The following is a 16708-nucleotide window of genomic DNA, read 5'->3' as shown; positions in this document are numbered from 1 at the left end:
AGACTAAACATGGAGAAGCAGCATTTAGCTGTTATGCTGCAAACAAGTGGAACAAACTGCCAGTGGAGATTAAACTTTCACCAAATGGAGACATTTTTAAATCCAGGTTAAAGACATTTCTGTTCTCATGTGTCTATGCATGAAATCTGCATGATATCTTTAAAAACCAGCAACAGTCCAGATAAGTTCAAATTCATTTAAATTATTTTATCTGTCTCTTTATATTCTTTTAATTCATTTTATTTCTTTCTCTTTGTTCTTTTATGCATTTTAATGCTTCTTCCACTCCCTGCTGCAATGCTTTTATTTTATGTAAAGCACTTTGAATTGTTTGTACATGAAATGTGCTACAAATAAATTTGATTTATAGAAAAGTGAAATAAAAACTTTTTTTTTTTAACTAAAATCAGGGAATAATTGTAATAAAAATGACCAGGATTATTATTATTATGGTGGCCATAATCTTGCAGCCCTGGCTGCATCAGGATTCTGTCCTTTACTTAAAAAAAACACCAACATTAACTGGAGTTCAGGCTTTTTTCCTCATATCTTGGATGCTGGATGAACTCTTTGAACTTATCTGGACTGTTGCTTGTTTTTAAAATTCATTTAAATGATTTTATTTCTTTCTCTTTATATTCTTTTATGTATTTTTAATGCTTCTTCCACTCCCTGCTGCAATGCTTTTATTTGATGTGAAGCACTTTGAATTGTTTGTACATGAAACGTGCTATATAAATAAATTTGATCCGAGTGCGCTTACTTTAGCTCGGGGATCATGAAGGGCTCCAGCAGCTCGTCCAGCTTGTGCTGGACCAGTTCCGGCAGCTCGCCCACCAGGTTCTGGTCCCTCTCGATCATGTCCAGGTCCAGCTGGAACTCCCGGGGGATGGACGGGTGGGACGGCTCGCTGTGCTGCGCGTTCTGACGGGCTTGACTGGACGGAGAAACGGGGATCCAGTTAGTCCAGCGTGGGATTGATCAGTGCCGTCTGAGCTCCAGTCCCGACCAACACCAGTTCCATTTCAGAGTTTTACAATTTCTGACAAAAACTAAGATCTTCAGCTCTTAAAATCTTAGTTTTTAAGAGTTAATGAGTCGTTTTTCTTCTTCTCCAGGTGAGCCGGACCGAACTGGAGCTGCTCGGCACTGATCGTAAAACAACATGTTTGTATCCTGTGAAAAGGACTCGGAGCATTTCCTGCCGTCTTTATCACCCTGATGATGAAGAGCTAATCAGCAACAGGTTCTATGAACGTTATGAATCCAACAACAAGCAGCATCTGCCCACAGAACTACGCCGAGAACAGAGAAAGCGAGTCCATTATTCCCTCCGCCTACAGTCAGAAACGCCTCCGACAGACGGCGACTCTTTGGGAACCAACGACGACAGAAGACGTTTTAAAGCCAAATTTCAGGAGTTTGAGCACAGAATCGTGTCAGCTGTTGTTCACACAGTCACTTCACAGCAGGAGATTCTTTTTCAGACGTGAAACGCGTCACATTCGTGTCCGGAAACATCGAAGGAGTCGCGCCTCAGACACGACACTAGGGTTGCAAAATTCCCGGAATTTTCAAAGACGGAAACTTTCCACGGGAATTTATGGGAATAAACTGGGAATTTACAAAATTGAAGGTTGGCTCTTCTAGGGAACTTAAGTATAGTTGAGGAAAGTATATTTTAGCATAATCATGACTAAAACAAACAGATGCCATTCCTCAATCACATGTACAGAGCACACTGCTGGCTACTGAGACCACGCCCCCTACTGGTACTGTGCACGCCTCCATCACATGTGCAGAAGATTTCCAGAAGACTGGACCACACTTTGAGCCTGTGGACTTAACAAAGTGAAGTAAGTTTTGATGATATTCTGGGGAAATATATTTATTAAATGTTTAAATTGCAAATATCAAACCAAACCTAAGGCTCTTTTTTTTTTTTATTTCTAACCCCACTCATTCAGGGGATGGGTAATATTGAACCCAACACTCCTGTTTTTGTTCATCCACGAAACAATTAGAACGTGTTCTACTCTACCTACAAATAAATCTGTGGAAAACATTTTGTATGGATGTTTTCTTATGACTTCTGTTTATATTTATGCTTAGATATAATATATTCCCAGTTAGTTCTCCTAAATTCCCAAGCTTAACTTCCCCCTTTGCAACCCTACACAACACCAGATTAAATGGGATTAAAAACAAAAATGCATTTTCACAGCTGGAAATACTCCGGAGTGCCGGCGGGGTGGAAGGACGTGGCAACCACAGCATGTATCTGCCCCGCAGGGGGCAGAAAGCAGCATGCAGGGCAACAGGAGAAGGAGCGGAAAGCAGAAAGGTCTCCGGAGGATTCCTCGCTGTAGTCGCACAGCTCTGGAGCTTTTTCCACCAGGCGGCGGTGCTCCGACAGCTCTGAAGAAGCCACGAACCAAACGTTGTGGGACACTCATAATTTAGAAAACAGCCTCTCGGTTTGACACGTCTGGGGTAAAAGTCGAGCTGCAGTGCGTGTATGACAACCGCCTCAGATCACAGATCATCCTCAGATCTGCAGCCTGATTTCATCGGTTTCTGCTCCACATCTTTCCTTTCCGACGCACCCTCACAGTCCAGCTGTGTCCAGATGTTCCTCCCATTAAAAACAAGCTAAACTTTGAGCTAAATGAGAAGCGGCAGACAAGTTAATCTGATTCACAAACACACGGGAGGACAGAGGGGAGACGGGGGAGGGTGCATGTTTAAAGGCGAGTCTGGTGCACATCTAAAGCTGAGGCCACAGCAAACTCTGGGTCATTAGCATCATGGATGACGGGTGTTAGGAGTGTTCGGAGGAGTGCGTTCGGAGGAGTTCCTACGATGACCACACAGAAAAGAGGGGAGGAGCAGTTGTACTCACATCCTATACGTGCGATACATTATTCTGTTCCGTAAAGGAGGGCAGGCAGAGCAGAGAGAGCAGATCACACAGGAAGAGAGATGAAGGGTTAAGAAACGGCTCAGAGTTGGTTTCACAGGCCGAGGCGGCGCCTGTGAGAGCAACCCAACATGCAAAGAGTCGGAGGAGTCGGGACGAGAAGAGACAGATTAGTGTGAGCAAACAGTCAGAAGGATGAGACGATCCGACAGAAAAGAGGAAACAACAACAGCTGGAGGATGTGCCGCACATCTCCCACCTGACTCTGAAAACACAGCAAGAAAAACATTAAAGGGATAGTTCGCCTCCTCTGACATGAAGCTGTGTAACATCCCATATCAGCAGCATCATTTCTGAACATCTTCTTACCCCCTGCTGCGTCCTGTGAGCAGAGTTCCAGCCTCGTTTTGGTGCTGATGAAGGTAGTCCGGCTAGTTGGCTGGGGTTTAAAAAATAAAGCGTTTTGCTTCTCAGAATATGCGTTCAACAGAGTAATACATTTGCATCACAAAATGGTTCTCCAGGAAAAAGTCAGAGCTCACAATCTCTTGGCCCTATTTTCTCTCCCTTCGTATCACTGCCTGCTGCCGCCTGCCGACAGCCGCGCCTGTTACGGTGTTTGCTGCTCGGTCTGCACAGCAGGCAGTGATATGAAGGGAGAGAAAATAGGGCCAAGAGATTGTGAGGTCTGACTTTTTCCTGGAGAACCATTTTGTGATGCAAATGTATTACTCTGTTGAACGCATATTGTTCTGAGAAGCAAAACGTTTTATTTTTTAAACCCCAGCCAACTAGCCGGACTACCTTCATCAACACCAAAACGAGGCTGGAACTCTGCTCACAGGACGCAGCAGGGGGTAAGAAGATGTTCAGAAATGATGTTGCTGATATGGGATGTTACACAGCTTCATGCCAGAAGAGGCGAACTGTCCCTTTAAGATAAACGACTCAAATCCAGGATCCTAAAGTCTAAAAATGTAGAAAAGATTTGAATTTAATTCCACTTTAATACTAAGATTAGGTCTACTGTTTAATAAGGATTCAGACCCGCTGGCTCGGCTTCGGGGACCTACTTGAGCTTGTTGGGGTCCTCCTGCGCCGGCTTGCGGAGGAAGGTGGCGTTGGGGTTGGGCGGGTGCTCCCTCTGAGGCTTCTCCGCGGCGCTCGGCTTGGCCGGAGCGGCGGCGGTCTTCTTGGCCGATCGTTTGATCCTCTCCTCCAGCATGCTCATGTCCTTCTCCGACAGCTGAAATCAGGCAGAAGGGTGAGCGCCTCAGAGCAGGTTTCCAGGATTCAAACCAGCCAACGCCGCGTTCTCCGCCTTACATTTCCAATCAGCTTGTAGACCTGGTCGCCGCAGACGTTGTAGACGGCCACCACGGTGTTCAGGGCGGCGTTGCGGACGGACGTGTCTCTGTCGCCGATGTGGACGGCGATCTCCTTCAGACACTTGGCCGGCGTGGGCTGGCACACGTTCATCCCGTAGCTCTCGATCAGACAGCCCAGCTCCTCCAGACACTCTGAGAACAAAGACAGACGAGCCTTTAGGACGTTCCTCTGCACCCCGGCGGGGTCGTTTTAACCCTCGGAGCTCAGCTGTTCGGCACGCCAAACAGCTCATACTATGTTTTTATTAGGGCTGGGCGAGTTAACTCGATTAATAACGAGTTAACTCGATATTTATTTAACAGCGATAAATATTTTATCACGCATTAACGTAGATTTAATTATTTATTTTGTAAAAGTCTGTTGCTGTGGAACAGGAAAAGAAAGTAATCGGCGGATCCACCAAACATGGAGAAGGGTATGGAACTTTTACTCGGCTATTTTCATGTTAAAGTTCTTCCAGACGGCGGAGTCGGCAGAACCAAAGTCATCTGTAAACACTGCCAAGTTGAATTGTCTTCTGGCAAAACCTCAAAATTCTGTCAAATTGTTTAAAAAAAAAAAAAAAAAAAAAAGCCATAATATGTCACCTTTAAAAAATTACTCTTTGGGTTAGTTATGGAGATACTTTCCATCTTAAGCCATGCAGCTCCACCACACTTCAGCTGTTTAAGAGCTGACTTTTTAAAAGCAGTCCATGTCTGCCTCTGAGCTCCGGTTTCAGAGCGGCTCTTTAATCTTACAGGTTTAAGATAAACTTCATGATGTTGGACGTCTGCAGAAACCTACCCGCTCGCTGTTTGGAGTTCTTGGACTTTGTTCCTTCCATGAGGAAAGGGAAGACCTTAGAGGCCGGGTAAACTTTGCACAGCATGGTCAGGATGGTCCGAACATCTTTGCGAACCACATCTTTAGATTCTCCGACCTGAAGGGGAGGAAAAAGAAGAAGCTTTAACCCCAACCCCTGATAGGGGACATTTTGATCCACTCGGGGTGTACTTTCTCCCCTAATTTCACTGGAAATAGTGATACTCATATTTGGTCCAGTTGTGCATTTTTGACTATTTTTTAGAATTTCAAACACACATCATATACGATGCAATTTTTCATTGTGTAGAGAAAAACAAAAAAAAAAAAAAAAACTCCTTAATTTCTGAAAAGGGACATTTTTGTCCCCTTACACTGTCCCATGTACACTAGTATTTAAAAGGTTGATTTTCTGAAAATTTGGTATTTATGATCAGAACTGAAGTGGAATAAAAGATTTATGGAAAAAAGTGGAAAAAATATTAACATATGGTATTTTGGGGACTATTTTAGAAGGAGACAAAAATGTCCCTTTTCAAAAATTAAGGAATTAATTTTTTTATATTAAAAAAAAATAAAATCAGGCATAACAAAAAAAAAAATCCCTAAAAATCAATGTTGTTGCTAATCATTGACATATCCCAGACCATAATTATCCCTACTCAATAATTCCACTTTGCTTTCAATATTTTGAAAATACTGGCACCTAAAGGCTTCAAATTTGGGCTAAAAAGTTCAAATTGGCATCTAAAGGGTTAATTTTTTGAAAATAATTGAAAACTTGGTGTTTATGATCAGAACTGAAGTGGAATAAAAGATCTATGAAAAAAAAATATATGTTTTAAGGTCGTTTTTAAAAAAGGGACAAAAATTGAGGTTTTTTTTTTTTAAAGAATTGCAAAAAAAAATAAAATAAAAAAATAAATAAAATCAATGTGGTTGCTAATCATTGACATATCCCAGACCATAATTATCCCCGCTCAACAATTCCACTTTGCATTCTATATATTGAAAATATAGCAGTTTTTTTTTTGGTTTCTCACAGAAATTTGTGTTTACATCATATAAACCAGTAGTTAAAAGGTTAAATTTTTTTAACTAATTGAAAACTTGGTAGTTATGATCAGAACTGAAGTGGAATAAAAGATCTATGAAAAAAAAAAAAAAAAAGCAGAAAAAAATATCAATATATGATGTTTAAGTTGTTTTTCAGAAATGAAGTCGTTTTAAATCAGGTTTGAGGGTTAAAGAAGCAGAGCATGTGCGCTCACCTTCAGAATGAGGTAGGGGACGAAGGAGTTGGCCTCGTACTCCGTCAGGTGGTAGTCCTCCCTGTTCAGCATGGTGAACAGGAGCTTCAGGTACTCCAGGACCTTCATCAGAACCGTGGTGTTGGTGTCGAAGAAGCGCAGGGTGAACCACTTCAGGATCAGGTCCAGGCAGCCGATGGTGGCGTCGCTCTCGCTCTCCAACCTCTGTCGAACACAGTACCGTTACGGAAACCGAACCCAGAGAACCCGAACCTGCAGAGACCGGAACGATCGATACCTCTATCATGAAGCCGATGGCCTTCACGTGTCTCTGGAAGTCGAAGTGAAACAGCTCGTCCTGAAGCCACCTGGCGAAGCAGGTGGCCATCTGCGTCTTCAGCTGCTCCACGTATTCGTCCCGGGGGGTCATGAAGTTCCACTTCAGAATCTGCAACACAGACGTTCAGCATCATCTCAGATTTCTGCCTGAGCAGCAACTTCTGGTCAAAACTCTGATTAACCACCCGACCTGAGATTTATACACCAGGGCTGTGTTCCACACCGCATACTCCTAACTTTTTATTGTTTTTCTTTAGCAGTGTATAACATTATGCAAGGGGAAGGGGGGAAACAAATAACTAAAGTGAAAAAGAGCATGTTGGATCACCATGTTTCTACAGTTTGATAAATTTTCGATGTCCATGTGATCGTCCTTGTCCTGTCGTTTTTATGTATTCGGTCCATTTCTCCCACTTCCGGCAGTATTGATCTTCTTGAGTCCTTATTTTGTAAGTCAGATGTTCCATAATATGCATTTCGTCCATAACTTTGAACCAATCTTCCTGGGATGGTGGGTCTGTCTTGTACAATTTTCTTGTAATTGCCTTTTTACAGGCTACTAACATAATTTTCAATATGTATCTATCATCTTTCAACACAACATTTTCCGTAATAACACCAAGATATAATAATGAACAAGACTTGGATACAACATAACCCAAAATTCTGCACATAACCAAATGAACATCTTCCCAGAATTTTGTGATTTTAGGACAGAGCACATGTGAGTGGTTCACATTCACATCTCCACAGCTTCTCCAACACGGCTGTGGTAATGAAGTAAGTTTATTCCTCATTTTGGGTGTTATAAAAAAAATCTAATACAATTTTTCCAGCAATGTAGTCTCCAAACTCACTTTTTGAGTTAGTAAGCGAGAAGTTCCCGGATGCATACTAGATTCTCTGAAATGTTGGGTATGCATCATGAGGTTACTACTCATACTCAAACTACCCAAGATGCAACGTAACGTGACGTCGCCGATCGTCATTTCCTGTCAAAACGGCAGTTTCAAGCTAGCTACAACGAGGGTAGGTTCACTTCCTGTTTTCAAAACAAAAGCACCAATTGTATGGTAATGGCTTTCCCTATGATAAAAGGCAACGGGTATTTTATTTTGTGAAAATAACCGGAAGTGCGTTAGCTCACTGGGGCTAGCTTTAGTAGCGCCGAATTCGTGGGAACAAAATTGTAAACAGCCGGTATTTTGTCAGGTTTTCAACACGTTGGGGATCTAAACGACTACTTTCTCACCTGAAAATGTTTCAAATGTTGCTAAAGTTTACAGAGTTTAGAGCTTAAGGGAAATCAGCTTCAGGCCGGCTGATTTCGGCTTGGGCAGGAGCCAAATGCATTGTGGGTAAACGCTCTGCATACTGTCTGATTGATGAGTATGCTGTATGTAGTATGTAGTATGTAGTTTCGAACACTGACTATACAAAGTCATGGGCTGTCTTTTTAAAGTTTGTGTTGAGTCCCTTTTGCTAGAATGATCTCAATTAGGGCTGGAAGCAACACAGCAGGGAGGCCAAACTGGACACTGTGTGAATGCTTTAAACATTTAAATTATCGGTTTCTGCGTCCTGAAAGCAGGAGTGGGTCAGATCAGTCAGATTATTGTGTTACAGGTGCATCATTGTGGGAGATTTTAAGCAGTTTCCCCTCTGAAGTCTTCTGGTTCTGACCCGAAGCCCTTTGTACACCTGGAGCCATCCAGCATCATGCTAATATGTTCCTTTACTGGGGAAACCGGTCATCTAAAGCAGCATCCGATATACAATTTAAAAACGACCCTGAAAGCTTAAATCTGTAGGAACCCGACTGGGCTTCGAAAAAGAGGACAACAGGGCAACTTGCAAAGTGAATATTTCACCAAAGGGAGGAAATACTACCAACATGCAATAACTATGAATGAATGATTAACGTTGGTGAATCTGAACCCAGCAACGTTAGCAACGTTAGCATGTCCTCGGCTAACACTGCAGGTAACTAACTAACAAACACTGCCTATCATGTTAGCACCATTTGCCTGATTGTAAAAGCTGCTGTTAGTAACGGTTAAGGTTAAATGAATGCCTTCTCAGGCATTACATTTAGATGAAATCATGAGAGACAGAGCCTGACTGGCTCAGAGCCAGAGGCTGGTGGTACTACCCCCAGTTCACCTCTACCTCCAGCTTCTCCTTTCACCAGAGCAGGAAGAGTTAAATTACCCAGGCCAGGATAGACCAATGTGGACCTCACCGTTGTTGGGTTTGTGAGGTCATGACTCGTGTTACTTCTAAACTGAACAAAGTTGATGCTGATCGACCGGTTTGTTGTCCTTTTTCTCCAAATGAGAATCGATAAGGGAACTGACAAAGAACCGAATCGTTAAGCAGAATTGAAATGGAATTGGAATTGTAAAAATCTTATCAATTCCCATCCCTACTTAGAACCCGGTGGAGCGCCCGTTTTCCTGCCATCGGGTACCTTCAGCTGCTTCTCCTCTTTGATCCTCTGCTCCTTGGCGTTGGGGATGAGGACGAAGATGGGCCCGGACTTGTCTTCCTCCTCCTTCTGGCCTTTCCCGGCAGGCTTCTTAGCAGCCGGACCCTGACGGAGGAGGAAGTGACATCACAGTGAGTGGAGGGGATATGTCGTCGGGTTTCAGAATAAAAGGTGAATTTAGATGAAAGAGTGGAAAACAGGAGATAAGGAGGAGTTCTACTGAAAGGTTATCAGACACAGACACACAGCGGTGAAGAAACACCCATATCTGACACACAGTCATGTGACCTGAGGCCGTCATGTGACCTCTCGGGTCGACCTGAACATGCTACGGTTTGACCTCACAGCTGATTATCAGACTGCTCGCTGTGAGGCGGGGTTAGTGGTTAGAAACAGGGTTAGAGGAGCTGGACAGAGGTTAACATCTGTCTGCTGTGAGTTTCACCACCAGGACACCCGGCACATCTACCTGCTGACTGCCCCCAGCCTTCCCTTTGCCGGGGGGCTTTTTACTACCATTACACTCCTTGTCCTTGGGAGGGGGAGGGGAGGGATCCTCCGGAGGGGAGGGAGGCTGGGTGAGGTAAAAAAACAAAAACAAAAAAAAAAAAAACAACCACCACATGTTTATATTCATCATTTATTTTATTACTTCACCATGTGCAATAATAATTAGGTACTGTGCAGCATTGTAAATACTGTTTATTGTATATATTGAGATTTTCCCCCATCTTATTCTTATTCATCCTGACTTAAGCTTTTTCTGTAAACGAGGGCACTGCAAAAAAGGAATTTCCTGCAAAGGATTAATAAAGTAATTCTGATAAAATAAAAATGTATCAGATGTAAATGCAATAAAAACACTGAATATTTATTCATTCAGATCCTCAGACGCTGGATTTGTACCCAAACATAAATAAATTTTACCCCAGACAGCCACTCGTTTCTTTTTCCAAACTTAACTTTCTGCTCCTGTGAGCACATTGAAACGGAGTTCATCCAAAGCGACGTACCTTCCTCGCAGCCGCTCCTCCTCCTCCTCGCACCTTCTTCACCTCAGCTTTACTGTCGGGGAAGTCCTCGCCACCTGCAGCACACCTGGAAGCTGCAAACAACACCAACGTCACAGTTAGATCTCTGGACCAGGTTCACCTCATTTATACCCGCTGGTAGATTTGTTTAGTTAAAGGTCAAACTTTAATCATTTTACTGATATTTGATCATCTTTTAAAGTGCTCCGGATCCACAGGATCAGGACATGAACACCAATAATATCTGAAAAATAATCTGTTAAATCATAAAAACTGAATAAAACACGATTATAAACCAAATCAAAGAACTTGTGTGCAGATAAGCGAGAGCTCGTTCAGTTCAGCGATAGTAGCGGCAACAAAAAAAAACGCTTTGTCCAGATGGAAGAAACATTAAATAATTAAAAATGATAAAATTATATATATATAAAATAATAATAATAATAATAATAATAAATATATAATAATATATATAATAAAATAAATAAAAATGAATGAAAATATATATAAAAATAAATGAGTCGATTGGATCATTTAACAATCATTCTCCTTTAAAGATGTTTGAGCAAACATTCAGTGCCATCAGCGGTAACATTCCCTTAAAAACACTCACAGGAAACAGACCTTTCACACACGAAAAACACCCTTTACTACAGCAATCTTTGGGCTTTGTGGTTTAAATTTCATCATGAAGCCAAACCCACCGGAGGCGGCTCGGCTCGGCTCTGCAGAACCTTTCCCCGCTTTGGCCGGCGCTGCCGGTTTGTCTGGCATCACCGTTCTGGCCTTTTCCAACATGGCGACCACCTGATCCTTAGAGGCGGGCTGGAGGGGGGAGAGGACGGGCACACGTCAAACCACCTGAAGCCAAACCCTGAAAGCGCCTGCTGGTATCAGCGCCGTTGGTGCCGTACCTTCAGTTTGCCCGTTGCTTTGTGCATCTTGTCGTAGCCCAGATGCATCATGAAGGTGGGCAGGGCGTCCTGAGCCTTCTTCCTCACGTCTCCGTTCCGGTCCTCCAGGCAGGTGTAGAGCTGAGGGATGCACAGCATCAGATCCCCGGGGACGGTCCTCAGGGTGGGCAGCTTCTCCGCCAACCAGCCCAGCACCTGCGTGATGAAGAGAGTCAGACGGGTTTCAGCTCAGAGAGTCAGACGGGTTTCAGCTCAGAGTCAGACGGGTTTCAGCTCAGAGTCAGACGGGTTTCAGCTCAGAGTCAGACGGGTTTCAGCTCAGAGTCAGACGGGTTTCAGCTCAGAGTCAGACGGGTTTCAGCTCAGAGTCAGACGGGTTTCAGCTCAGAGAGTCAGACGGGTTTCAGCTCAGAGAGTCAGACGGGTTTCAGCTCAGAGAGTCAGACGGGTTTCAGCTCAGAGAGTAAGACGGTTTCAGCTCAGAGAGTCAGACGGGTTTCAGCTCAGAGAGTCAGACGGGTTTCAGCTCAGAGAGTCAGACGGGTTTCAGCTCAGAGAGTCAGACGGGTTTCAGCTCAGAGAGTCAGACGGGTTTCAGCTCAGAGCTCAAACTGTTATTTATTCCATTATTCACTCATTTAGGAAATAATTTGGCCGTATTAAAGGGCAACTGAAAAAGGGTTTTAATGTGAACCAATCAATGGTTACTTGAATTATTGATTCGCTTATTTTTCTAACATCCCTCCTCCTGAAACTGATAACAGGACTATAGAACAGCAGCTATTAGCTTTCCAGCTAACATCCAGCTGTGCTAACATCTGTTAGCTTCTCTCCCGCTGTCTCCACGTTCATAAACTGTATTTTAATGCAGCAGAAATCCTAATAAAGCCTCTTATTTCCTGTTCTATTGTCTGTTATCAGACAGCACAGTGACTCAGAATAACAGCAGTTAACACGACACCTTAACCAGCAGCCTCTGATGCTACAGATACAACATGGTCTGATAAAATGAGCCGTTTTTATTCTGGTTGGACTTTGATGGGACTCAGAATATTAGTTCACATTAACAGCTTCCAGGCTGAAGCTGCTCTGATGGGCCAAGGCTCATAAAGGCTCTAGCATGGTTGCCGCGTCTGCTAGCGCGAGCGGTGTTGATGACGTCACGATTTCGTGCCCGCCATGTATAGTGGCGCAAGTCGATGCGCCAGTAGTTGCAATTTTCTCCGTCACAGAGGTGGCGCTGCTACGTGAAGGTTACCGCTACTCTACAACCACGAAAGTGGAGAAGAAAACAATGCCGCTGTCAAAAGCAAGAATACTGTCATTAATGATGCTGCTGCAGTTTTCAGATCATTTTAATTTTTTAATTCAGTTAATAGAGGTGAAGGTCTGAAGCCCCCGGCATCACCACTTTGAGTCTCTGCCCTCTTCTTTGCCTTCACGTATCTGTCCCGTAGCTTCTTCCACACATTCTTACAGAACTCTCCCTCTTTCCCCAAAGTTCTCCCAATCTCTGTGCACCAGTTTTGGGAGTTTACGTGCTCCCTGTGCTGTTTCACTGCAGTTTCGTACAGCTGCTGTACAAACGCACCTCCTCACTGAGCCTGGTCTCACATCGGTCCATCCGGTTCGTTGTTCTCGGCGCCGCCAAGTTACAAAAATCGACTGGTGCACGACAACGCGCTGCGCCGTCTTTTCAAGGGAAGCGCCATGCCTGAAACGTCATTTTGACGTCACGGTGCGACGCCGCCGTGACAGACGCGGCAACCATGCTACCGCCTTTAAGCTCCCCGCTAGCTCCCTCCCGCTCCCTTCCTGTTCTCCTAGCTCCCTTCTGCTCCCCGCTAGCTTCCTTCCTCCTGAAACAGGACAAGAAGAAATCTTTTACCTCTTGTCTGAGGGAGGGATTCTCCCTTTTCAGCTCCTCAGAAAGGTCATCTCCCTCCAGCCAGTCCTTCATCCCAGTCTGCTCCACCCAAGCCTGCAGAGTCGTCATGGCAGCTGACCTCAGATGAAGCTGTAGAGGAACAGAAGCACACGTCTGATTATCATGCAGTTCATCTGGAAACTTCTGGGTTTCCCCCCCCTCTTAACTTCAGGAAATCTCAGCATCTGAAGCTGTAATAATTAATTAAGTATGAAAAGTGTCAGATAAGTGAACAGGTTCTCTTGTGAGTACCTTGCTGTCTCCCAGAACGGTGATGATGGGGATTCCCAGAGATTTAATGTGCTGCTTGAGTCCAGGTCCCATGGCTGTAGCCAGCTGCTGCAGAATAGTCAGAGTCTGCTGCACCTGCAGACACAAACATAAAGCGGTTAAGTTAGTGTTTCCCTTCCATCTCAGTACAATAACAAATGATGAAGTCATGGTTAGAAGAAGCAGTTCCCCAGCAGACCAGGACAACTCACCAGGTTCTTGTTGGAGTCGCCCAGTCGGCTTTTCAGGGCCAGCGGCAGCTCTCCGATGTTGGCTGTGATTAACTTGGCCTCGGATATGATGGCCGCAGCCTCGTTCAGACCATCCCTCCTGGTCTTCCAGTTCTTGTCCTCGATTTTAGACACAAGGTCGGATGTGATCTTGTCACTTAGGGAAAAAAAAAAAAAAAAACAACAAAGGGAGAGAAACGGTTAAATTGATGTTTTTTGTTCAGGGTTTCTGAAAGGTTCCCAAAGTTAAACTTTATGACAGGGAAACGCATTTAAAAACAGTTCAAGTATGAACAAAAAAGGGATTAAAGAACAAAACTTAATCATTTGGTGAATTCACTTCTTTTGAATATCTGAGTTTTATTTTAAAGGGTGTTCCTAAAATCCTGTTCTTAATCATTTACAGATCTCCAGGATACTGTGCAAGTTTTATTGATGATTTTTCTGAATTATTGTCTGTTATTTCGACTGATTTTAACCATTTTATCTTGACCAGGGATTTTAACATTCACATAGATAATATGACGGATGGTACTGCCAAAGAATTTTCTTCTGTGCTGGACATGTTTGGTTTGTGGCAGCGTGTAACAGAACCTACCCACCTTCGAGGTCACATTCTGGACCTGCTCATTTCTAAAGGTGTTGATATTTCTTCTGTTGTTGTTACTGATTTGGCCTTGTCTGACCATTTTTGCATTTTATTCGATTTACATATTACTCAGAATGTTCAAACAACCAGCTTCTCAGTTAAGAAGAGGAACATTAATGAGAAAACAAGTGCTCAGTTTAGGGAGGCCATAGCTATGTTACCAACAATGAGCGCAGAGTCGGTTGAAGGAATGCTGGATCATTTTAACTTGAAAATTTTTAATGTAATGGAAGCTGTTGCACCGATAAGAATCAAGAGCACCTTGATCAAACAGAAAACCCCATGGAGAAACACCACTACGGTCAAAAATCTGAAAAGAGAATGCAGGAAAGCTGAACGTAAATGGAGGAAAACAAAGCTTCAGATTCACTATGAGCTGTACAAAGAAAGCCTGCGTAGTTATAACAATGAGCTGTGCAAGGCCAGACAGCTGCATTTATCTGAAATGATTAATAAGAATGTCAACAATTCTCGAACTCTGTTTGCTATGGTTGAAAAACTCACAAATCCTCCTAAACAGTCAAACCCAGACCTCCTCTCCACTGAGAAATGCAATGAATTTGCCAACTTTTTTAGCCAAAAAAATCAAAACAATTAGACAAAACATTCACGCAACACAGACAAACAAGAAAACTAATCTGTGTCTAAAACCTAGAAATAACTCTGACGTTATGTCACAATTTAATATTGTTAATTTAAAAATCCTAGAGGAAACAGTTCGGCAGCTGAAATCAACAACTTGTTCTCTGGACATAATACCATCCGACTTTTTAAAAACTGTTTTTACCTCAGTAGAAAGTGATCTCCTACGAATAGTTAACAGCTCACTGGCATCAGGCATTTTTCCCAAGTCACTAAAGACAGCTGCCATTAAGCCACTCCTAAAGAAGAGAACTCTAGACGCCTCTGATGAACAACTACAGACCTGTCTCTAATCTCTCTTTTATATCCAAGATTATTGAGAAAGTTGTATTTAACCAGCTCAACGACTTTCTGAATGAAAGTGGAAGTCTTGATAAGTTTCAATCAGGCTTCAGACGTCAGCACAGCACTGAAACAGCTCTGGTCAAAGTGTTAAACGACATCAGGTTGAATACTGATTCTGGTAATGTTTCACTCCTGGTTCTGTTGGACCTCAGCGCTGCGTTTGATACTGTAGATCACAGAATCCTGTTGCACAGGCTGGAAAACTGGGTTGGACTTTCTGGAGCGGTCCTTAACTGGTTCAGGTCCTACTTAGAAGGCCGGAGTTATTGTTACAATTGGCAGCTATGAATCTGAGCGAGTGGCCATGACTTGTGGAGTCCCCCAGGGGTCAATTCTAGGACCTCTTCTGTTTAACTTGTATATGCTCCCTTTGGGTCAGATATTGCAGAATTTTAACATCAATTATCACAGTTATGCAGACGATACACAACTTTATGTGTCTCTGTCACCGGACGACTGCAGCCCAGCAGACGTACTGTGTCAGTGTCTGGAGGAAGTAAACACCTGGATGAGAGAGAATTTTCTACAATTAAATGAAGACAAAACTGAGATCATTCTGTTTGGGAGCAAAGAGAAGAGGGTCAGCGTTGGTAAATATCTTGAGACTCTGGACCTTATAATCACTGACCAAGTCGGTAACCTGGGAGTGTTGATAGACTCAGATCTGACTTTCAGCAGCCACATCAAAGCTGTCACCAAGGCAGCTTTTTACCACCTCAGAAACATCAACAGAATTAAAGGTTTCCTCTCCCAAACAGACCAGGAGAAACTCATCCATGCATTCATCTCCAGCAGACTCCATCACTGTAACGCTCTTTTAACTGGACAAAGAGCATCAAACATCTGCAGCTCATCCAGAACGCTGCTGCTGGAGTTTTAACCTAAGAGATCTGAACACATCACAGCAGCTTTAAAATCTTTACTCTGGCTTCCAGTCAGTCACAGAATAGCTTTTAAAAGCCTGCTGATGGTTTACATCTGTGATCTGTTCAGAGAATATAAAGCCAGCAGAGCTCTGAGATCCAAGGACTGAGGCCAGCTGGTCCAGTCCAGAGTCCAGACTAAACATGGAGAAGCAGCATTTAGCTGTTATGCTGCAAACAAGTGGAACAAACTGCCAGTGGAGATTAACCTGGATTTAAAAATGTCTCCATTTGGTGAAAGTTTAAAGACATTTCTGTTCTCATGTGTCTATGCATGAAATATCTTTTAACTTATCTGGACTGTTGCCTGATTTTAAATTCATTTAAATGATTTTATTTGTTTCTCTTTATATTCTTTTATGTATTTTTAATGCTTCTTGCACTCCCTGCTGCAATGCTTTTATTTTATGTAAAGCACTTTGAACTGTTTGTACATGAAATGTGCTATACAAATAAATTTGATTAAATCATTGAACACGACTAAGAAGAAGCTAAAAATTTAATTTTGTTAGATAAAGTTTTACATGAATCATTTTATTTCAGAAGAAGACATTCAAAATAGGGCTGGGCGAGTTAACTCGTTAATT

The 16708-nt window shown here is 43.1% G+C and overlaps 1 protein-coding gene across 4 annotated transcripts in view; it reads right to left on the bottom strand.

Moving 5' to 3' along the window:
• Positions 1–16708, bottom strand: part of ckap5 (cytoskeleton associated protein 5) — a 55020-nt gene that overhangs the window by 11761 nt on the left and 26551 nt on the right. For 2 of the 4 annotated variants that reach the window (XM_075470780.1, XM_075470781.1), the window contains exons 21-35: positions 13545–13719; positions 13315–13428; positions 13024–13152; positions 11136–11330; positions 10926–11046; positions 10204–10295; positions 9660–9764; positions 9173–9295; positions 6662–6811; positions 6385–6588; positions 5096–5231; positions 4247–4440; positions 3994–4166; positions 2903–2926; positions 764–937 (exon numbers count right to left, since the gene is read on the bottom strand). In XM_075470780.1, the coding sequence (XP_075326895.1) occupies positions 764–937; positions 2903–2926; positions 3994–4166; positions 4247–4440; positions 5096–5231; positions 6385–6588; positions 6662–6811; positions 9173–9295; positions 9660–9764; positions 10204–10295; positions 10926–11046; positions 11136–11330; positions 13024–13152; positions 13315–13428; positions 13545–13719 (2109 nt within the window). The remainder of the gene's footprint in view (positions 1–763; positions 938–2902; positions 2927–3993; positions 4167–4246; positions 4441–5095; positions 5232–6384; positions 6589–6661; positions 6812–9172; positions 9296–9659; positions 9765–10203; positions 10296–10925; positions 11047–11135; positions 11331–13023; positions 13153–13314; positions 13429–13544; positions 13720–16708) is intronic. The other 2 variants (XM_075470782.1, XM_075470784.1) reach the window with 2 other exon arrangements.

Source organism: Odontesthes bonariensis, chromosome 7, assembly GCF_027942865.1.
Source record: "Odontesthes bonariensis isolate fOdoBon6 chromosome 7, fOdoBon6.hap1, whole genome shotgun sequence".
In the NCBI taxonomy this organism is placed as follows: Eukaryota; Metazoa; Chordata; class Actinopteri; order Atheriniformes; family Atherinopsidae; genus Odontesthes; species Odontesthes bonariensis.
Note: the sequence above shows the minus strand (reverse complement) of the source record. Positions and strands in the feature narration are given on the sequence as shown.